The sequence below is a fragment of the Elaeis guineensis genome, chromosome 1 (assembly GCF_000442705.2).
Source record: "Elaeis guineensis isolate ETL-2024a chromosome 1, EG11, whole genome shotgun sequence".
In the NCBI taxonomy this organism is placed as follows: domain Eukaryota; kingdom Viridiplantae; phylum Streptophyta; class Magnoliopsida; order Arecales; family Arecaceae; genus Elaeis; species Elaeis guineensis.
The window spans coordinates 178,270,500-178,293,935 of record NC_025993.2 but is presented as its reverse complement, the minus strand read 5'-3'; the positions used below and the strand labels follow the sequence as shown (position 1 = coordinate 178,293,935).

The 23,436-nt window shown below is 34.3% G+C and overlaps 2 protein-coding genes across 3 annotated transcripts; both read left to right on the top strand.

Moving 5' to 3' along the window:
- The first annotated feature begins 11,139 nt into the window (after positions 1–11,139).
- On the top strand, positions 11,140–15,550 carry LOC140854364 (uncharacterized). Its single transcript, XM_073250247.1, has 3 exons — positions 11,140–11,671; positions 14,043–14,326; positions 14,477–15,550. The coding sequence occupies exons 1-3, from the start codon at positions 11,443–11,445 to the stop codon at positions 15,458–15,460; spliced, it is 1,497 nt and encodes a 498-aa protein (XP_073106348.1). The 5' UTR covers positions 11,140–11,442; the 3' UTR covers positions 15,461–15,550.
- A 143-nt stretch (positions 15,551–15,693) lies between these two features.
- On the top strand, positions 15,694–20,428 carry LOC140854365 (protein ATAF2-like). 2 transcript variants are annotated; one of them, XM_073250251.1, is made up of 3 exons: positions 15,694–16,470; positions 18,921–19,204; positions 19,355–20,428. In XM_073250251.1, exons 1-3 carry the CDS (start codon positions 16,311–16,313, stop codon positions 20,204–20,206), a joined length of 1,296 nt encoding a protein of 431 aa, XP_073106352.1. In that variant the 5' UTR covers positions 15,694–16,310; the 3' UTR covers positions 20,207–20,428. The 2 variants fall into 2 exon arrangements, with proteins under 2 accessions (XP_073106352.1, XP_073106349.1); XM_073250248.1 differs by having other exon boundaries at positions 15,694–16,539.
- Positions 20,429–23,436: the final 3,008 nt, after the last annotated feature.

Below are 23,436 nucleotides of genomic sequence, written 5' to 3'. Positions count from 1 at the left end.
CCCTACAACCTGCTTATAAAAGAACTAGTAGACGTACATTTAGAAAAGTAGTTATGATTAATTTTTTAATAATAACATAAAATTTAATTGAAACTCTCTCTGTCCTAAATTCAAAAGTATCATTAACTTCTGATATTTGGACAACATTTGTTGATAGTTATTATTTTATTGCTATTACTGCTTATTATATTGATAATAATTATCTATTAAATAAATATATTCTTATTTTTCATATTTTTGATTTTTTACATTCTAGACAATAAATTTCTAACATTATTTACCAAACTGCATATTCATATGGCATTAATGATAAAATTATATCTATTACTTTTGATAATATATCTAATAATAATTCTGGTGTCAGATTATTGAAAGACTCGTTGCATCCTATTTTAAATGAAAATTTATTACATATTAGATGTGCATATCATATTTTAAGTATCTTTATTCAATCTGGTATGGGTATGATTCAAGATATTATTGTAAAAATTAGAAATACAGTTTCTTTTATTCATACTTCAAAAGCAAGACTTTAAGAATTTAAGTAAATATATATAGATCATGGTAAATATTTTAAAAAAATTAAACTTGATGTAGTTACTCATTGAAACTCAACATATGCTATAATATATGATGCTAATCCATATAAAAATTTATTAAGTGCATATATTAATGATCGTAGATTAGATTTTATATTGATTGAAAATGATTGGAATAAAGATAAAATTTTAGAAGAATTTTTGGTTAATTTTTATAATACCACTAATATTCTTTCTGATGTTTATTATCCAACCTCTTGATCATTTTTACAATAGGCATAACTTATTAGCCAAAATTTTTCATAACATAAATATAATATTTTAGAGCCTATTATTTATGAAATGGAATCTGAATGAAATGAATATTGGGACAGGATATGTTCTATGCATAATTTAGCTGCTATATTTAATTCACGTATTAAATTAAGTAGTGTGTTAATTTTACTTGATGCATATTGTGAAAACATGAATCAAGATCTCGAACCCGCTAGGACTGAGGTAAACGAACTTCTTCATGATGTTTATACTTTATATGATGAAAGGTTCATGGATCTAGCGCTTCTCGTTCATAAACCTCTGCTTCTTCTTCTAGTACTTCTCATTCATCATCTGTTTTCTCATTTATTGCACATAGGAGACATACACATGCTTCTTCAAGTTCATCTGTATCTTCATCTTTAAGTAGTAAACTTAAATTTTATTTACGAAATAATCTTCAATCTGCATATGATGAAAGTCAAATAGAGAATCTTGATGTGTTAGCTTGATGGAAAAGTATTAAATATCCTATAATGTCCACTATTGTATGTGATATTTTAGCGGTGTCGATGTCCACAGTGACATTAAAATATGCTTTTAGTACAGGTCGGCGTGTTTTGGATAAAAAAAAGAGTAGGATGATCGGCGAGACAATTGAGATGCTACTCTGCTTCAAAGATTGGTTGAACACCGAGGCGAGACTTCAAGATAAAGATGGAGATAATACAATATCCGAAGATAACGACGACACAAATACTACCAACGACACAAATACGACCGACGAATGACGATCAACAAGATTTTTAATTATTAATTTTTTATATTTATAATTTTTTAATTTTTATCTTTTAATTATTGAGATGAGTTACCTCTATTTCTTTTTTTTTTCTCATGGTATTCTGGAGGTCAAGCCTAGCCCTCTCTCTCTCTAATCCCATTTTAATGGTTATTAATATACTAGTAGGGTTCCACACCAAATCTCCCACTATTATAAGGTGATTTTTTATTTTTACAAAAAAATCTAACATTTATATTTAATTTTGCTCCTTAACCTTTTTTTAATTTATAAAGAAAATTATATTTTTTTAAATTCAAAAAAAAAGGTCTGGGTCAGCACGCGGGCCGCGCCATTCCTGTACCGGGTCTGAACTGTGCAAGGCCGTGCCAGGCACACGGGCTGGGCCGAACCTGGCATGGGCTATGCCATGCCTTGCCTGTGGGTCGTGCCAGCCTACGTCCTTATGGATCGTGCCGGACCTGGACCATGGGCCGCAAACCCTTAACCCAGTCCAGCCTCTTTTAATGGACCGTACCTAGCACGGCCCATTACTGTAGCAGTCAGACAGTGCTAAGCACAGCTTCATTCATGTCGGCCAAACTGTGTAATGGGCAGCCCAACCCATTACCTATGTCTAGCTTCAGCTCTGTCTTCTTTGCCATGAGCGATTATGTGTTGCTGTTCTTCTTGCGCAACCATGGCATACACTTTGCTCAACGACAGCAAGGGCTTATTGTTCTTGCTAAGGGAAGGGAAGGGAAACATATGCATAACGATTCTACATTATAATATACTAGGATCACCTAATTATATTTCTCCAATATCTTTTCCAACTGTATCTGAATATCTTTAAATATCTTGCATTTTTGTAGCTTAGTGCCTTCTTAAAAATATTAAACATGACAAGATACTTTTAAAGATATATTTATTTATTTGAAGTAGTCAACGGTCATGATTGCCTAATTACAATTCTTTAAACCCTCATATTAATCAACAAGAACTAACTTTCAAATGATGAAAGATTTTTGGTTTTATAGCCATTTTATATAGCAAGTGTTGCCATGAGATTTGAGATTCAATGTCATTTCAATTAAAAAAAATCTGTAAAACATGTGGTAGATACACTGCCATGTTTATTGAATAATGAAAGTAGTCATTATATTGAACTTTCTAAAGTATTCTATGAAGCTTTTTATGGTAGAAACTTAAACTCTACTAACTATAGTTTTAACATTTTGTTAGAATATCAGCGCCAAGGTTTAAGGTACATAAAAGTGGATGTGGAAAATAACTTGCAACTTGCCAGAGATGGGCAATAAAATCCTTAGAAGTTCTTTTAAAAGTGAATCTTTTTTAGATGCATTAAAATTGCTGGGCTGCTATATTACCTTAGTTGCAATTCAAAGAGGTTCTGGTCAAGGGCTAACCTGTGCTTAACATGTTTCTTTTTCTATTTATTTTTTTATTGATAAAAACCTAAAATGTTTCTTGGCCTACCCAATTCTAACCTAACCCTTCTTTGAACTTGACCATTCAAATTGAGAGGAAATGAAATTTGGATTGGCTTGCTCAGATTGCTCAAACTTCAACTAGAATCCAACTGAGCATTGAATCATGTTGCCATTTACCCACTAAAATCCAACCCAGCATAGCTGTATAAAGTTTCAATCATACTGAAGCATTGGTCAGATCTGATCGGGGCCTGTACATGCACTTGAATATTATCATGAATCATATCATGTCTAACTAGGTATAGCCTGTGGTACGAATTACCAAGTACTACATAGGCCAATAGCAAATGCTTGATGGTTAGTTAAATTCTTGGAAACGTAGATAAATATAATCTTGCTGGGGTTAGATGCTTTTTTACTGCAATTGGGTTCAATGTTTAGGGTTTTGAGAGAAATACAAACAATGCATTATTTTTATCATGAAACAGCATACTTGCTAATATCGTTTATTTAGGTTAGATAATTTATATGATCATGGATTCATGGTCATAGACCAATTATTTGGCATTCTATATTTGGAACAGATAAATAGGTAGACAGTAGATATATATTAAGGAGACAAATATTATGATGGCCACACTATTGACATGTGAAAGGATCGTGGGTATTGGCCAAGTATGGGGGGTTGTAAATCTAAGCTGAATTTAATGATATGGTCCCATCATTAGCAGCAGAACCAAGTGTACAAATTACACCAAATGTGCAATTGACTGAACTTAATGATATGGTTGCACCATCAGCAATAGCACTAAGTGAGCAAATGATTGATTCTAATGGAATGGTACAACAATTAGTATTAGCAGCAGGGATGCGAATGACTGAATTTAATGGTATGTTCCAACCATCAGCAATAGCACCAAGTGGGCAGATGATTGATTTTAATAGAATGATACTACAATTAGGAGAAGTCTATGCTGAGCTAATGGATAATCATGGTTGCATGGTACAAAAAACAGCAATATCACCAACTGAGCCAATGACTGATTTCAACTCTATGGCACCACGATTTGCCGCAGCACCAATCGAATAAATGATTGGCTTCAATGATATGATACAGCTCTCTGAAATTGCTGAATTCAATGCCATGAGACAACCATCACCATGTGCACCAATGACTGAACATATTGGGATCATAAGCATCCACAATTATCATTCAACTGGGCAAGGTTTCCAGCAGAACTTGATCAATGCAACGACATCTGACAGAGATCATGTGGACCAGTTTGGAATGGCATATAGTGAAAGAGATGAAATCATAGATCCAATGAAACTGCTTTGTTATCAACCAGCAATTGAAATAGACAATATTTTAAGTGATAGTATCGAACCAAAAAAGCTAGATGCTGATGAACGTAGTAGACATGATGCTTATGATGCTGGTTGCCAGCATGCTGAAGATTTTTCTAAGCCAGATCCATGATTTAGCTTCAGATTTTTTATTTTAGGATTTCTACCATAGAATTACTTTATTAGAATTATGAAGTGCCAGAACTTGAATTTTGGGTTTGGCATTTTTTTGTGATACTTAGCATCAAAAAGATGTTTATTTTTCCAGTATTTTTTTGAGTGCAGAAAGAAAGAAAGTGCAAGCAAATTTAAGGAAAGCATTTTTTCTCTTCTGATAAAAATATGCATTTGTTACATAGATGGTTAGGAGAGCTTTTAGAAGTTTTTGAACTTTGTAGTTGATTCTACATTTGATACTGAAACCGGGTAGGCTTATTGTTTTTGCTCAGGGGAGGGGAGGGAAATATATGCATAGTGGTTCTGCATTATAATATACTAGGATCACCTAATTATATTTCTCCAACATCTTTTCCAATAGTATCTGAATATCGTTAAATATCCTGTATTTTTGTAGCTTATTGCTTTCTTAAAAATGTTAAATATGACAAGATACTTTTAAAGATATATTTATTTATTTGAAGTAGTCAACCGTCATAATTGCCTAATTACAATCCTTTAAACCCTCATATTAATCAACAAGAGCTAACTTTCAAAAGATGAAAGATTTTTGGTTTTATAGCCATTTTATATAGCGAGTGTTGACATAAAAATTGAGATTCAATGCCATTTCAATTAAAAAAAAAAATCTGTAAAACGTGTGATAGATATACTGCCACGTTTATTGAATAATGAAAGTAGTCATTGTATTGAACTTTCTAAATTATTCTATAAAACATTTTATGGTAGGAACTTAAACTCTACTAACCATAATTTTAACATTTTGTTAGAATATCGGTGCCAAGGTTTGCTGTACCGTACCATATGCTGGTACCAAATTGGTATGCATCTTTATACCATACCAATTGTCAATATGCCTGGCCATCTTGTACTATACTATCTACCAATATTGTAATAAAATGGTACCGATATGGGATTCAATACTGAGATGGTGAGAACCTTGATCAGTATTAATAAAGACTAGCAAATACTGCACATAGAAACATGAGCATTCCAAGCATTTAACTAAATGAGATTAAGTGATGCAAGCCTTCTATGATAGCTTAACACAAAAGATGTTCTATGATGCTGCGCTTGTTGGCATAAAACATGGAGCAACTGAGATCAGTAAGTCCACTGAATCATTTGCTCTATTTATTTGGTGTATGTAATACTAATTTTTCCTGTATTGATGTCTGCAGGACTTCCAGGAACTGAGGATCACAATTCAGAAGAGACAGGAGGATGCTGCTGCTAGTTTAAATAGTTTATGGGTACTCAACCAGCACTTAGACTAAATGCAGCATTATATTTTGCTCAGGGACATGTTGTTTTATGTTCATGTCGTGGCAATATATAAAGAGTTCAACAAGATTATTTGACTTCATATCAGCTAGAAAACTCTGAAAAAACTCGGGCTAAGTCATAGGAACATGTAACAAAATTGGAGTTATTTGTGGGCTGTCCTCTACCTGTAAGGCCTCTTCTTTGGCTTTGTAGCGATCCCAGTCCATTAGATCAGATTTTTTCAACATAAATTCTCACTAGCTACAAGACAATATGGCAATTACTGTTTTGGAATAGTAATAATGACAATTCCTCAACCACTTATGTACGTGTATACAGATAGAGATGCCAAACTGTTTATTTGAGGTGGACACTAGCTGTATCTTTCTATTTGGAAATAAGATGTTACTTTTACCTTTCAGATGGAAGATGCACCTGAAAATTCTGAGGGAAGTGAGAAGGAGATAACTTGGAGAAAGCACAATCCATCTCACTGGGTAGCACAGTGGAAATTAATATTTCTTTGGAGAGTCCTGTTATAAAATCTTCTCCTTGATGTGTTGTAAGTAAGAACATTTAGCAATGGGAGTAATATTAACCATGGTTGACTGTTATGTAGCATGGCTACATGTCAAATATCTTTGGGAAAGAACTGAGAAACATCTATCTCATTGACATATTAGTACTCCTAGTGTTGCAAGTCCGAAAAAAATGTTTCATATTGCAGACCTACATTTGAGTTGCTACTTGAGCAAAGGCTTTATCCCTTTCATTAGGTTTAAGGTACATCATAGTAGGTGTGGAAAATAACTTACAACTTGCCAGAAATGGAAGTTCTTTCAAACATGAATATTTTCTAGATGCATTAAAATTTCGGGACTGTTATATTACCTTAGCATTGTAACTCAAAGAGGTTCTGGTCAAAGGCTAAGCTGTGCCTAACATGTTTCTTTTTCTTTTTCTTTTTTTATTGATAAAAACCTGACATGTTTCTTAGGCTATCCAATTCTATCCCAACCCGTCTTTGAACTTGACCAATCAAATTGAGAGGAAATGAAATTTGAATTGGCTTGGTCAGATTGCTAAAACTTCAATTAGAATCCAACTGGGCATTGAATCATGTTGCCATTTACCCACTGAAATCCAACCCAGCATAGTTGTATAAAGTCCCAACCATACTGAAGCATTGGTCAGATCGGATCGGGGCCTATACATGCACACGTTATCAAATAGGGCACAAGAAGTTTGCTCACCTAAAAAGGATCTGGCTCTGATCTTCCAAGTGATAACAATTTTTTTTTGGTAAAATTATGATAATAATTTTGACATCTGCTGTTAGCAATTATATAACTTTCATAGAGCTACAATGCTGGTAGTAATCATAAAGCATTTTACTGCAACATGTACCCATGTTTCAAGCCAATGTAGTGGAGGACGGGCTTTCTTCTTGTCTAGCCGAAAAAAGTTGAATTTGCTTATGGTCGGGAGACTGTCTAAAAACTCTACCACCAACAATATTTCCAAATAAGATAAAGTTGTCACTCCAACCTGCAAGGCAAAACTATTGGAAAATGATAAAAAGAAAAAATAATAAATATGCTTCAAATATTTGATAGGCTACTCTATTAAATAACTTTAATGGGATAACTGGTTTGGCATGCATTTTCACCAAGATAATATCTATACTAAAGTGCAAACAAGTTGAACTGAGTTACTCAAGCTTGGCTTGAGTCCAAACTCCACTTGGCTCAGTTTTTATAGAGTATAATTTTTTGAATCAAACTCGAATAGCAGGAGGCTCTAAAACTGATAAATATATTTGTGTGTATGTGTGTGTATATATATATATTAAGATTCAAATTTCGAACTCGAATTCGAGTATGGTTCGATTGATATTTAAGTCGAGTATAATTAATCTCAAATTTTACCTATTTTTCATTAAACTGAGTTTGGGCTTGAGGTATTAAAGCTCAATCGATCTCGAATTAAATTTTGAGTTGAAATATTTGGAATAGAGTCGAGCTCGAGCTTTCAACTATTTAACTTGACTCGATTCGATTGCACCACTAATTTATACAACTTTCAGAATTATAGTAATATATAATTTAGAACTATATTGCCGCATGTATGCATGATTTTATGATTGTGGTTGTACAGGTTTATTAGTATGCTACTTTTATTACATGGGATCAAATTAGCTTGTGCGCCTAAGAAGTATAGTCCAAGAGCTCTCACAGAGTAGAGAGCTTTCTTTGACTCTGAGTCGTATGGGATGGGTCCCTACTCTCACTATGGCATAGTGGCCCAACGGTTCCTATTCAAGTAATAGCCGGACCTCCTCTCCTCTCGCCGAGGCTATTAAATCAGCAACCACTGCTGTTGGTCTTACCGGTCTTGGTGGTAGGGCAGTAGGAGTCAAGGCAATAGGATCAGTATTAGGATTGGTCTTTGCTTAAAGAGAATGTTCTGTCAGAGAAGAACTAATAGATCTTGTGGAATCATATTGAATATTTGACAATACATTCCGTACCTTGCTAAAAAACCGATCCTTGTTTACCAACCACATATTGTCTAACCAAATCAAATTCTCTCTCGATATGTTCCTCAAAAAATTCGATTCGTGCTGATTCTTCTCCCAACTAACGAAGAGATCTTGGCGGAATTGCCACCGACAAGCCTACGCTTCTTTGAAGTGAAGTACTTTGCCTCTTTTTTCCGATAGAGTACTCTTTCAAGATGCAACTCATTATATACGGTTTCAATCTCTACAGAAAGCTAAGACAGGGATAACTCCTTATTCATTCACTTACCCACTGTTTGAATCGTTTCCTTTGATATCTCTCTTTTACTAGAATATGAGAGACTCTTTCATCTCTTTGGCTTATGAGAGACTGCAGGGCAACTTCGTCACTTTCATGTACCCATCGGACGGTCTTTTCATTCGTATGGAATTCTCTCCCAGAGCTGCGGAACTCACGACTCTATTAGAAAGTAGAATCGTAGCGTTTTCTTGAGTTCCTGGCCCCGCCCCCTGATGGATACCATACCGTTCTAATACTCTATCCGAGAGTTATCAATATTTATCAAATCTGTTTCTATCTAACGAAACGCTATTGGATCAAATGACAAAGACATTGTTGAGAAAGAGATGGCTTTTTTCGGATGAAATGAAACATTTGATTCATGTAACAGGAGAAAGATTTCCCATTCCTTAGCCGTAAAGATATGTGGCCATGAAAAAGGGATTAAGTGGAACAAAGAGGATTGGCCGGGTGGTAGAGTCGTGGAAACACTTGTTTATTCCATATTTTGGATCTTAGCTCCATGGAACAATATGCTACTGCTAAAAAAAAAATTGCGAAAAAAAGAATCAATGTGTCGATTCCAGTTCTATTTCTTTTTTTTTTCTGTAACAGGTTTTTGTTTTTCTAATGAAGGGGGTTTTCTTCTTCTATTTTTCAAAAAACATAAGATGACCTTACCTATAAAAAAAAAAAAATTTACTGAACTTATTGAACTAACCTCTCATTGATGTATTGTTTCATCGGTACATGCTCGAACATCATTGACTAACTCCTTATCAATCTCGATTCATTTTAATATGAACAACAATTCAACCGATTCGATTGATTAGAATAGAATGATTACAGAATAAAAGAAGGTATTGGCAATAGATAGGTTTAATTAAAAACCTTGCATGTGCCTTACGCTGCTGGTTTCTTAGTGGTTAAGCCAAGTGAAGATGTGGGTTCCAAGCCGGATTATGAAATTGAAACATATTTCATTCCACGATCTGTTAAGAATCGTTTTGCAAACTCCATCGCTCCGCTCTTGGAGATTAGAGATTTCTCCTTTGATATAGAAACCTCACAATCTTCAATGAGTTCTGCAAGACTCCGCTTCTGCTAAATGAAATGTCATCCTCCAAAAACGGATTTCTTAAGGCGATGATCTTGTGCTGGCCCCCTTCTCTCGGCGAATATTTGTTACCAAGGGAAAGCTAGACCTCGAGTGAAGGAAGACGGGACCTTCCTCTTTCTTTCAAAATAGGCATATTCCTGCTACTATGTGCGTAGCGTAGGTAGGAGCGAGACATATAGGAAGGTTTTGCAAGGTAAGGGACATATAACATGTAGGAAGCCAAGGTTGGTTTTGATTCTACTCTACAAACGAATTTTTTTGTAGTTTTTCTCTCATTGACAACGAAAGAAAATGATCTTTCTTTTTCATTCCTTTCCTCCTTAGCGAAAAAATAATATATTATTTTATTTATCTATTTTATTATATTTATTTTATATATTTTTTTAAATAATTAAAATAATTAAAAATTATATTATGTATAGTGTAGATTATAAGTTATCTGATAAATTTTATGAAGATCGACAATCTTGATTTTGCAAAGCCTCTTCTCACACACTCTCTAATTCTCTCAATAACAGAGCCGACAATGCTGTCTGTCCGTCATCACTATCATCAATAATAGTTGTATTTTCGAGTTCGATATCAGATAAAAATATATAGATATAGTGATAGATGGTGGTTTTATGCGTTATCGGTTAAAAATTTTAAAAATTTAAATTTTAAATTATTTTTTTAATAAAATTTATCTCTTTTGATGTTTAAAAAAAAAATATTTTTGAAATTTTAAAATAATCTGAAATAATTTGCAGGCTCCTCAAAAAAACAACCTCCCAACGAATGGAGATGAGATGACCGTCCCGTTTTTCCCAAATCCCACGACATCTCCCCGTACTCCCTCGCCCTCGCACGCATCCCATCCGCCTCCTCATCTGCCCCCATTGTCCTCCCCACTTCTCCTCTGCCGCTGTGCCCTGCCGCTGGCACCGGTCTAGCCGTCGAGACCGCCGCCCCGCTCCGTGCCGAGGGCGTCGAGGTGCGCGACGCCGTCGTCGTCATCGACCGCAAGCAGGGCGGCCGTGAGAATCTCGCTACCCAGAGCATCGGCCTCCACGCGCTCACTACGCTGTCCGACGTCCTTTGGGTGCTACACTGGCGGGCGGGAGATCCCCGCGTAGGTCCGCGGTTAGGTGCAGCAGAGGAAACCGCCGGTAGCGGGTCTTCCCCACGGTGGCGACGCACTCCGCCATCCCTGCCGAGCCCAGCCTCCCGCCGCCACCATGCCGCCTTTGAGCTCTTCCGCGACCTCTTCCCCCACATCAAGTCATCGCTGGTCCGCCGAGGTCTTGCATCCATTTTAATATATATATATATATATATATATATATATATATATATATATATATATATATATATATATATATATATATTTTGGATTTAAATAGTTGGAATAAAGCATATTCTCAAGACTCTGGATGGATCTCAAACTTTCAGTAGAGTACAGCTCTGGTTATTTGTATCGGAGACGGATTGTGCACTTCGGTCCAAAGATGGACTCCTTTCGGGCGGATGCACACCGTCGATCGGTGGGTGATCCAACGGTGGACTCGCGTATCCTTGCGCGCGGTGCGGAAAGGCGGACCTCGGCGCGTTTAAACGTACTTGGACTCTCGCGGCAGCTTGGGCACCGGCGACTATAAATTTTCTTTTTTTTCCAGTTTTTGGTGGAACAGTAGTAGCTTTGAGGCCACCAAAAGCTCAGCCATACATGGAGATGGACCCAGAAAATATTGAAGCAGTGATTCACCAAAGATACGGAGTTCCAGAGGGGGAGAATAGCGGCCCTTCTTTGAGGTTTCCTCCTGGCTTTAACTTCAACCCGAACGATCAAGAGCTAATACGTTTGTATCTCGACCGCAAGATCAAGGGTGAGCCATTGCTTTACAATGTATTCAAGGATGTCAATCTTTATGATTACGACCCGGAAGAACTAGTTGGTTAGTACCATAATTTTTTTTTCTCTATAATTTAGAAATATACAGAGCAACTCAATATCTAACGACTTATGTATGTTTCAACTGTAATATCTTATTGTTTATGACATGTTTGTTATGCAATTCTTCTATGTGAGATTTTTTTTTTCTTACAATCAAAAAATATATATATTTCATGGAATATCTTAGTTCAATAGTTTTAGTTTTTTTTAAAAAAATTGGTTTATATATGTTAGGTACTCATCAAAGAAATTTTTATTTAGAATATATGAAACAACTTCATATCTAGTGGTTTATGTATGTTTGACATGTAAAATCTTATTGTTTATGACATGTTTATCATGTAATTCTTCTATGGGGATCTTTTTTTTCCTTGCTTGCTATCAAAAAAGTATATATTTTTCATGAAATATCTTAGTTCAATGCTTTAATAGTTTAAGTTTTTTTAAAAAAAAAATTGTTATATGTGTTCAGTGCTCAGGAAAGAAGTTTTTTTTTTTAAATTAAGAATATATAAAACAACTTGATATCTAATAATTTATGCATGTTTCACATGTAATATAGCTTATTGTTTATGACATGTTTATCATATAATTCTTCTTTGTGAGATCTTTTTTTCCTTGCTTCCCATAAAAAATTATAGATATTTTTTTATGGAATATCTTAGTTCAATAGTTTTAGTTTTTTTCTTTAAAAAAAATTATTTATATGTGATAAGTATCCATTAAAGAAGTATGAGATTGAGAAAAATTAATAGATGAATGTTCCAGCTTTCTTTTTAGGATTTGTTTGGATGTTCCTACAAGATTGCAGAATTTGTGGATTGCATCGTTCATTTAAGCATGGCTCTATATCAACCAAATACCATCCAACCCAAAACCTCCTATCTCAAAGGCTAGGATCTTAGGAAGCCCAAGATAGATGGACTAATAAAACCAATTCTCATAGAATTTTTGGCCCTATTCCGTAGAAACATCTAAACAGGCCCTTATTTTTTTTTTTTAATTCTAACCCTTCTACCAACTAAAGTTTAAACACTTTGATTTCGTCAAATAATAGACCCCTCTAGTACAGTTATTTGTCCTCCTTGGAACTGTCAGTATGGTAGGCCAACCATGCATCACCTGGCAGACTTGTTCAGTTTTCACAACATAAGGTTAGTATTTGCTGACTACATCTGGTACTTACCTGATAATTACATTATTCTAAGCACTCTCATGGGAGCCAACCACGTTTTTAACCTACAGCCTCAAAGATGGGAGCAATCTCCTTAACCATTAAAGGGTCAGAACCAATGTGCTTCCATGATCCCACTTAACAAAAATTGTAGTTTCTTTATTTACTAGTAAAGAATAGAATATTTTTTTTTTGTCCTTTCTTTTTTCTCTGTCTTTCCTGAGATTTTAGTTCCGAGTTAGTTTCCATGCCATAGCTATGGTAACATGCACTCAGTAGCTGAGATTATAAAAATTATTTGCTTCCTTGAATTATGTTTCTGATATTATAGCTAAAAATAGATGACGTGTAGAGTACAATGCACAAGTGTAAATGAAAACAAGATTTCAAAATGAGCCCATTACCATGGTCTAGCACTGTAGATTAAGTCTGCACATTATTTGATTTTGGTGGTACAGGGCCCTTCTTGAACAACCAATAATATGCTTGTTGGAAACTTGAAAAATCTGAATGGCACAGTTGTTTGTCATCATTACAACGATACTATGTTATTAACTTAGCTATTTTATTTGTTTGAAATGATGCTATAAACTTAGTACCACCACATATGTTGTGTTTATTTGAAAAAGAGTAACGAAGATAATAGTTTATAATGGAAGAATAACAGTCTTATTTTCCCCTTTTTCTTTCACTTAAAAAAAATAGTTTATCAAATCAAACAATGTTCTATGATTAAAATATTAGTTCATTATATGTATATGGATATGTATGTATATATGTATGTGTGTGTGTATGTATGTATGTATTTTGTATGTATACGTATGCATACATTCATATTTTTATGTGTGTATGCGTGTGTCTACCTATATATATACATAAAAGTAATGAGAACCATTATAAACTTTGGCATAAACTAGTCTAGATTCTAGCATTACTCCTCCAAATCACACTACTAGAATCTTTTTCAGAAAATATACTACCAGACTCCAGATATCAATAAAAATAAATGACATTATTTTAGCTCACCGCTCCTCCTCATTTTCTTCAAAGGAATACATTTTCTCCCTATGAGCTTCAGGGCAATGTTTTGTTTTATTTGTTCTTACCATTCTAAGTTCAAGTGATACCGTTTTGTCTTTAAATTGGTGAACACCCATTCTATCCTTTTATTGTTGGTTTTATTTATTCTTTGTTCTAGAAAATTACGAGCTTTCTGGAGAAGAAAAATTTTATTTCTTCACTTCAAGAACACGCAAATATCCAAATGGGAGGCGTCCAGCTCGTGCTGCTGGTGGTGGATATTGGAAAGCCACAGGGTCTGAAAAAAAAATCTACAATGATGATGATGAGCTAGTGGGAGTGAAAAAAACCTTGGTATACTATAGAGGAAAGGCTAAAGAAAATGATGGTGTAAAGACTGACTGGATAATGCAAGAGTATATAAGTGAGATCACAACTTGCAAGCCTGGTGATTCAATGAAGGTAAGTGAATAATGATTTAATGTAAAGCGAGCTTTATAAGTATTTATTGTTCTTTCTTATTATTTTTTGGATATATTTCTCTTTATAACAAAATCACACATTAAACATACTTATAAAGCTGATATTGTTTCTTCTATCTCTCTCTTTCAGCTTGATGACTGGGTCTTATGCTGCATTCATAAAAAAAGAGGTGCTGTAGACAATCCTCACAAGCTACAGAATGTTTCTCAAGCTCAATCAGACATGCCAACCAAACCAGATGCAAAGAATAATCAAAGCTATCAGACTTTTATTGACTCAAATGGTGGCTATGATAATACCATTATGGTACAACGATTAGTAGCAGCACCAGGTATGCAAATTACTGAATTTAATGGTAGTATGGTCCCATCATTAGCAGCAGAACCAAGTGTGCAAATTACACCAAGCATTCAATTAACTGAACTTAATGATATGGTCGCACCATCAATAATAGCACCAAGTGATCAAATGATTGGTTCTAATGGAATGCTACAACAATTTGCAATAGCAACAAGGATGCAAATGACTGAATTTAATGATATGTTCCAACCATCAGCAATAGCACCAAGTGGACAGATGATTGATTTTAATAGAAGGATGCCACAATTAGGAGAAGCCTATGCTGAGCTAATGGATAATCATGATTGCATGGTACAAAAATCAGCAATATCTCCAACTGAGCCAATGACTGATTTCAATTATATGGCACCACGATTTGCAGCAGCTCCAATCGAACAAATGATGGGCTTCTATGATATGACACAGCTCTCTGAAATTGCTGATTTCAATGCTATGAGACAACCATCACCACCAATGACTGAACATAATGGGTTCATGAGCATCTGCAATAATCATTCAACCGGGCAAGGTTTCCAACAGAACTTGAGCAATGCAATGATATCTGGCAAAGATCATGTGGATCAGTTCGGAATGGCATATGGTGAAAGAGATGAAGTCATAGGTCCAATGAAACTGCTTTGTTATGAGCCGGCAATTGAAATAGACGATGTTTTAAGTGATAGTATTGAACCAAAAGAGTTAGATGCTGATGAACGTAGTAGACATGATGTTGGTTGCAGGCAAGCTGAAGATTTTAGTAAGCTGGATCCATGATTTGGCTTTGGATTTGTGATTTTAGGATTTCTCCATAGAATCACCTTATTAGAATTATGAAATGCAAGAACTTGAATTTTGGGTTTGGCATTTTTTGTGATACTGAGCATCAAAAAGGTGTTTGTTTTTCTAGTATTTTTTTTTGGGTGCAGAAAGAAAAGAAGTGCAAATTTAAGGAAAGCATTTTCTCTCTTCTGATAAAAATATACATTTGTTACATAGATGGTTAGGAGAGCTTTTAGAAGTTTTGGAACTTTGTAGTTGATTCTAGTATTCTACATCTGATACTGAAGTTAGGTAGGCTTGTTGTTCTTGCTAAGAGGATGGAAGAGAAATATATGCATAGTGATTCTGCATTATAATATGCTAGGATCATCTAATTATATTTCTCCAACATCTTTTCCAACTGTATCTGAATATCTTTAAATATCCTGTATTTTTGTAGCTTAATGCTTTCTTAAAAACATTAAACATGACAAGATACTTTTAAAGATATATTTATATATATATATATTAGATTTAAATAGTTGGAATAAAGCATATTCTCAAGACTCTGGATGGATCTCAAACTTTCAGTAGAGTACAGCTCTGGTTATTTGTATCGGAGACGGATTGTGCACTTCGGTCCAAAGATGGACTCCCTTCGGGCGGATGCACACCGTCGATCGGTGGGTGATCCAACGGTGGACTCGCGTATCCTTGCGCGCGGTGCGGAAAGGCGGACCTCGGCGCGTTTAAACGTACTTGGACTCTCGCGGCAGCTTGGGCACCGGCGACTATAAATTTTCTTTTTTTTCCAGTTTTTGGTGGAACAGTAGTAGCTTTGAGGCCACCAAAAGCTCAGCCATACATGGAGATGGACCCAGAAAATATTGAAGCAGTGATTCACCAAAGATATGGAGTTCCAGAGGGGGAGAATAGCGGCCCTTCTTTGAGGTTTCCTCCTGGCTTTAACTTCAACCCGAACGATCAAGAGCTAATACGTTTGTATCTCGACCGCAAGATCAAGGGTGAGCCATTGCTTTACAATGTATTCAAGGATGTCAATCTTTATGATTACGACCCGGAAGAACTAGTTGGTTAGTACCATAATTTCTTTTTCTCTATAATTTAGAAATATACAGAGCAACTCAATATCTAACGACTTATGTATGTTTCAACTGTAATATCTTATTGTTTATGACATGTTTGTTATGCAATTCTTCTACGTGAGATTTTTTTTTTCCTTCCTTACAATCAAAAAAATATATATATTTCATGGAATATCTTAGTTCAATAGTTTTAGTTTTTTTTAAAAAAATTGGTTTATATATATGTTAGGTACTCATCAAAGAAATTTTTATTTAGAATATATAAAACAACTTCATATCTAGTGGTTTATGCATGTTTGACATGTAAAATCTTATTGTTTATGACATGTTTATCATGTAATTCTTCTATGGGGATCTTTTTTTTCCTTGCTTGCTATCAAAAAAGTATATATTTTTCATGGAATATCTTAGTTCAATGCTTCAATAGTTTAAGTTTTTTTTTTTAAAAAAAATTGTTATATGTGTTAAGTGCTCAGGAAAGAAGTTTTTTTTTTTTAAATTAAGAATATATAAAACAACTTGATATCTAATGGTTTATGCATGTTTCACATGTAATATACCTTATTGTTTATGACATGTTTATCACATAATTCTTCTTTGTGAGATCTTTTTTTTCCTTGCTTCTCATAAAAAATTATAGATATTTTTTTATGGAATATCTTAGTTCAATAGTTTTAGTTTTTTTTTTTTAAAAAAATTATTTATATGTGATAAGTATCCATTAAAGAAGTATGAGATTGAGAAAAATTAGTAGATGAATATTCCAGCTTTCTTTTTAGGATTTGTTTGGATGTTCCTACAAGATTACAGAATTTGTGGATTGCGTCGTCCGTTTAAGCATGGCTCTGTATCAACCAAATACCATCCAACCTAAAACCTCCTATCTCAAAGGCTAGGATCTTAGAAAGCCCAAGGTAGATGGACTAATAGAATCAATTCTCACAGAATTTTTGGCCTTATTCTGTAGAAATATCTAAACAGGCCCTTATTTTTTTTTAAATTCTAGCCCTTCTACCAACTGAAGTTTAAACACTTTGATTTCGTCAAATAATAGACCCCTCTAGTGCAGTTATTTGTCCCCCCTGAAATTGTCAGCATGGTAGGCCAACCATGCATCACCTGGCAGACTTGTTCAGTATTCACAACATAAGGTTAGTATTTGCCGACTACATCTGGTACTTACCTGACAATTACATTATTGGAAGCACTCTCATGGGAGCCAGCCATGTTTTTAACCTACAGCCTCAAAGATGGGAGCAATCTCCTTGACCATTAAAGGTTTAGAACCAATGTGCTTCTGTGAACCCATTTAACAAAAATTGTAGTTTTTTTATTTACCGGTAAAGAATAGAATGTTTTTTTTTTTTTGTCCTTTCTTTTTCCTCTGTCTTTCCTGAGATTTTAGTTTCGAGTTAGTTTCCATGCTGCAGCTATGGTAACATGCACTCAGCAGTTGAGATTATAAAAATTATTTGCTTCCTTGAACTATGTTTTTGATATTATAGCTAAATTAGATGACGTGTAGAGTACAATGCACAAGTGTAAATGAAAACAAGATTTCAGAATGAGCCCATTACCATGGTCTAGCACTTTAGATTAAGTCTGCATAGCATTTGATTTTGGTGGTACAGGGCCCTTCTTGAACAACCAATAATATGCTTGTTGGAAATTTGAAAAATCTGAATGTCACAGTTGTTTGTCATCATTACAGCGATACTATGTTATTAACTTAGCTTTTTTATTTGTTTGAAATGATATTATAAACTTAGAACCACCATATATGTTGTGTTTATTTGAAAAAGAGTAATGAAGATAACAATTTATAATGGAAGAATAACAGTCTTATTTTCCCCTTTTTCTTTCACTTAAAAAAAATAGTTTTTCAAATCAAACAATGTTCTATGATTAAAATATTAGTTCATTATATGTATATGGATATGTATGTATATATGTATGTGTGTGTATGTATGTATGTATTTTGTATGTATACGTACGCATACATGCATATATTTATGTGTGTATGCGTGTGTCTACCTATATATATACATAAAAGTAATGAGAAGCATTTTAAACTTTGGCATAAACTAGTTTAGATTCTAGCATTACTCCTCCAAATCACACTACTAGAATCTTTTTCAGAAAATATACTACCAGACTCCAGATTTCAATAAAGATAAATGACATTATTTTAGCTCACCGCTCCTCTTCATTTTCTTCAAAGGAATACATTTTCTCCCTATGAGCTTCAGGGCAATGTTTTGTTTTATTTGTTCTTACCATTCTCAGTTCAAGTGATACCATTTTGTCTTTAAATTGGTGAACGCCCATTCTATCCTTTTATTGCTGGTTTTATTTGTTCTTTGTTCTAGAAAATTACGAGCTTTCTGGAGAAGAAAAATTTTATTTCTTCACTTCAAGAACACGCAAATATCCAAATGGGAGCCGTCCAGCTCGCGCTGCTGCTGGTGGATATTGGAAAGCCACAGGATCTGAAAAAAAAATCTACAATGATGATGATGAGCTAGTGAGAGTGAAAAAAACCTTGGTATACTATAGAGAAAAGGCTAAAGAAAATGATGGTATAAAGACTGACTGGATAATGCAAGAGTATATAAGTGAGATCACAACTTGCAAGCCTGGTGATTCAATGAAGGTAAGTGAATAATGATTTAATGTAAAGCGAGCTTTATAAGTATTTATTGTTCTTTCTTATTATTTTTTGGATATATTTCTCTTTATAACAAAATCACACATTAAACATACTTATAAAGCTGATATTATTTCTTCTATCTCTCTCTTTCAGCTTGATGATTGGGTCTTATGCTGCATTCATAAGAAAAGAGGTGCTGTAGACATTCCTCATAAGCTACAGAATGTTTCTCAAGCTCAATCAGACATGCCAACCGAACAAGATGCAAAGAATAATCAAAGCTATCAGACTTTTATTGACTCAAAAGGTGGCTATGGTAATGCCATTATGGTACAACGATTAGTAGCAGCACCAGGTGTGCAAATTATTGAATTTAATGGTAGTATGGTCCCATCATTAGCAGCAGAACCAAGTGTGCAAATTACACCAAGCATGCAATTAACTGAACTTAATGATATGGTCGCACCATCAATAATAGCACCAAGTGATCAAATGATTGGTTCTAATAGAATGCTACAACAATTTGCAGTAGCAACAAGGATGCAAATGACTGAATTTAATGGTATGTTCCAACCATCAACAATAGCACCAAGTGGACAGATGATTGATTTTAATAGAAGGATGCCACAATTAGGAGAAGCCTATGTTGAGCAAATGGATAATCATGATTGCATGGTACAAAAATCAGCAATATCTCCAACTGAGCCAATGACTGATTTCAATTATATGGCACCACGATTTGCAGCAGCTCCAATCGAACAAATGATGGGCTTCTATGATATGACACAGCTCTCTGAAATTGCTGATTTCAATGCTATGAGACAACCATCACCATCAATGACTGAACATAATGGGATCATGAGCATCTGCAATAATCATTCAACCGGGCAAGGTTTCCAACAGAACTTGAGCAATGCAATGATATCTGGCAAAGATCATGTGGATCAGTTTGGAATGGCATATGGTGAAAGAGATGAAGTCATAGATCCAATAAAACTTCTTTGATATGAGCCAGCAATTGAAATAGACAATATTTTAAGTGATAGTATTGAACCAAAAGAGTTAGATGCTGATGAACGTAGTAGACATGATGCTGGTTGCAGGCATGCTGAAGATTTTAGTAAGCTGAATCCATAATTTGGCTTTGGATTTGTGATTTTTGGATTTCTCCATAGAATTACCTTATTAGAATTATGAAGTGCAAGAACTTGAATTTTGGGTTTGGCATTTTTTGTGATACTGAGCATCAAAAAGGTGTTTGTTTTTCTAGGTTTTTTTTTTGGGTGCAGAAAGAAAAGAAGTGCAAATTTAAGGAAAGCATTTGCTCTCTTCTGATAAAAATATACATTTGTTACATAGATGGTTAGGAGAGCTTTTAGAAGTTTTTGAACTTTGTAGTTGATTCTAGTATTCTACATCTGATACTGAAGTTAGGTAGGCTTGTTGTTCTTGCTATGGGGAGAGAAGGAAAATATATGCATAGTGATTTTGCATTATAATATGCTAGGATCACCTAATTATATTTCTCCAACATCTTTTCCAACTGTATCTGAATATCTTTAAATATCCTGTATTTTTGTAGCTAATGCTTTCTTAAAAACATTAAACATGACAAGATACTTTTAAAGATATATTTATTTATTTGAAGTAGTCAACAGTCATGATTGCCTAATTACAATTCTTTAAACCCTCATATTAATCAACAAGAACTAACTTTCAAATGATGAAAGATTTTTGGTTTTATAGCCATTTTATATAGCGAGTGTTGCCATGAGATTTTAGATTCAATGTCATTTCAATTAAAAAAAAAAATCTGTAAAACATGTGGTAGATATACTGCCACGTTTATTGAATAATGAAAGTAGTCAATGTATCGAATTTTCTAAAATATTCTATGAAGCTTTTTATGGTAGGAACTTAAACTCTACTAACTATAGTTTTAACATTTTGATAGAATATCAACGCCAAGGTTTAAGGTACATAAAAGTGGATGTAGAAAATAACTTGCAACTTGCCAGAGATGGGCAATAAAATCCTTAGAAGTTCTTTCAAAAGTGAATCTTTTCTTGATGTATTAAAATTGCTGGATTGCTATATTACCTTAATTGCAACTCAAAGAAGTTCCGATCAAGGGCTAACCTGTGCCTCACATGTTTCTTTTGCTTTTTTTATTGATAAAAACCTAACATGTTTCTTGGGCTACCCAATTCTGACCTAACCGTTCTTTGAACTTGACCATTCAAAGTGAGAGAAAATAAAATTTAGATTGGCTTGGTCAGATTGCTCAAACTTCAACTAGAATCCAACTAAGCATTGAATCATGTTGCCATTTACCCACTAAAATCCAACCCAGCACAGTCGTATAAAGTTTCAATCATACTGAAGCATTGGTCAGATCTGATCGGGGCCTGTACATGCACCTGAATGTTATCATGAATTATGTCATGTCTAACTAGGTATAGCCTGTGGTATGAATTACCAAGTATTACATAGGCCAACAGCAAATACTTGATGGTTAGTTAAATTCTTGGAAATGTAGATAAATATAATCTTGCTGCGCTTAGATGTTTTTTTACTGCAATTGGGTTCAATGTTTAGGGTTTTGAGAGAAATACAAACAATGCATTATTTTTATCATGAAATAGCATACTTGCTAATACCGTTTATTTAAGTTAGACAATTTATATGATCATGGATTCATGGTCACAGACCGATTATTTGGCATTCTATATTTGGAACAGATAAATAGATAGACAGCAGATATATATTAAGGAGATATATGCGTATGGATATGTATGTAAGTTTGTATGTATGTATTTATATACATATATGTATGTATATATGTGTGTGTGTGTATGTATGTATATATATATATGTATGCATACATGCATATATTTATGTGTGTATATGTGTGTCTACCAATATATATACATAAAAATAATGAGAACCATTATAAACTTTGGCATAAACTGGTCTAGATTCTAGCATTACTCTTCCAAATCACATTACTAGAATCTTTTTCAGAAAATATACTACCAGACTCCAGATTTCAATAAAGATAATGGCATTATTTTAGTTCACCACTCCTCTTCATTTTTTTCAAAAGAATACATTTTTCTCCCTACGAGCTTCAGGGCAATGTTTTGTTTTTTTTGTTCTTACCATTCTAAGTTCAAGTGATGCTGTTTTGTCTTTAAATTGGGGAACACTCATTTTATCCTTTTATTGCTGGTTTTATTTGTTCTTTGTTTTAGAAAATTACGAGCTTTCTGGAGAAGAAAAATTTTATTTCTTCACTTCAAGAACACGCAAGTATCCAAATGGGAGCCATCCAGCTTGCACTGCTGGCGGTGGATATTGGAAAGCCAAAGGGTCTGAAAAGAAAATCTACAGTGATGATGAGCTAGTGGGAGTGAAAAAAACTTTGGTATACTATAAAGGAAAGGCTAAAAAAAATGATGTAAAGACTGACTGGACAATGCAAGAGTATATAAGTGAGATCACAACTTGCAAGCCTGGTGATTCAATGAAGATAAGTGAACAATGATTTAAGGTAAAGCGAGCTTTATAAGTATTTATTATTCTTCCTTATTATCTTTTGGACATGTTTCTTTTTATAACAAAATCGTGCATTAAACATACTTATAAAGCAGACATTGTTTCTTTTTTCTCCCTCTTTCAGCTTGATGATTGGGTCTTATGCTGCATTCATAAGAAAAGAGGTGCTGTAGATAATCCTCATAAGCTACAAAAAATTTCTCAAGCTCAATCAGACATGCCAACTGAACAAGATATAAATAATAATCAAAGCTATCAGACTTTTATTGACTCAAATGGTAGCTATGGTATTGTCATTATGGCACAACGATTAGTAGCAGCACCAGATATGCAAATTACTGAATTTAATGGTAGTATGGTCCCACCATTAGCAGTAGAACCAAGTGTGCAAATTACACCAAGCATACAATCGACTGAACTTAATGATATGGTCGCATCATCAGCAATAGCACCAAGTGAGTAAATGATTGATTCTGATAGAATGCTATAACAATTAGCAGTAGCAGCAAGGATGCAAATGACTGAATTTAATGGTATGTCCCAACCATCAGCAACAGCACCAAGTGGGCAGATGATTGATTTTAATGGAATGATATCACAATTAGGAGAAGCCTATGCTGAGCTAATGGATAATCATGGTTACATGGTACAAAAACCAGCAATATCTCCAACTGAGT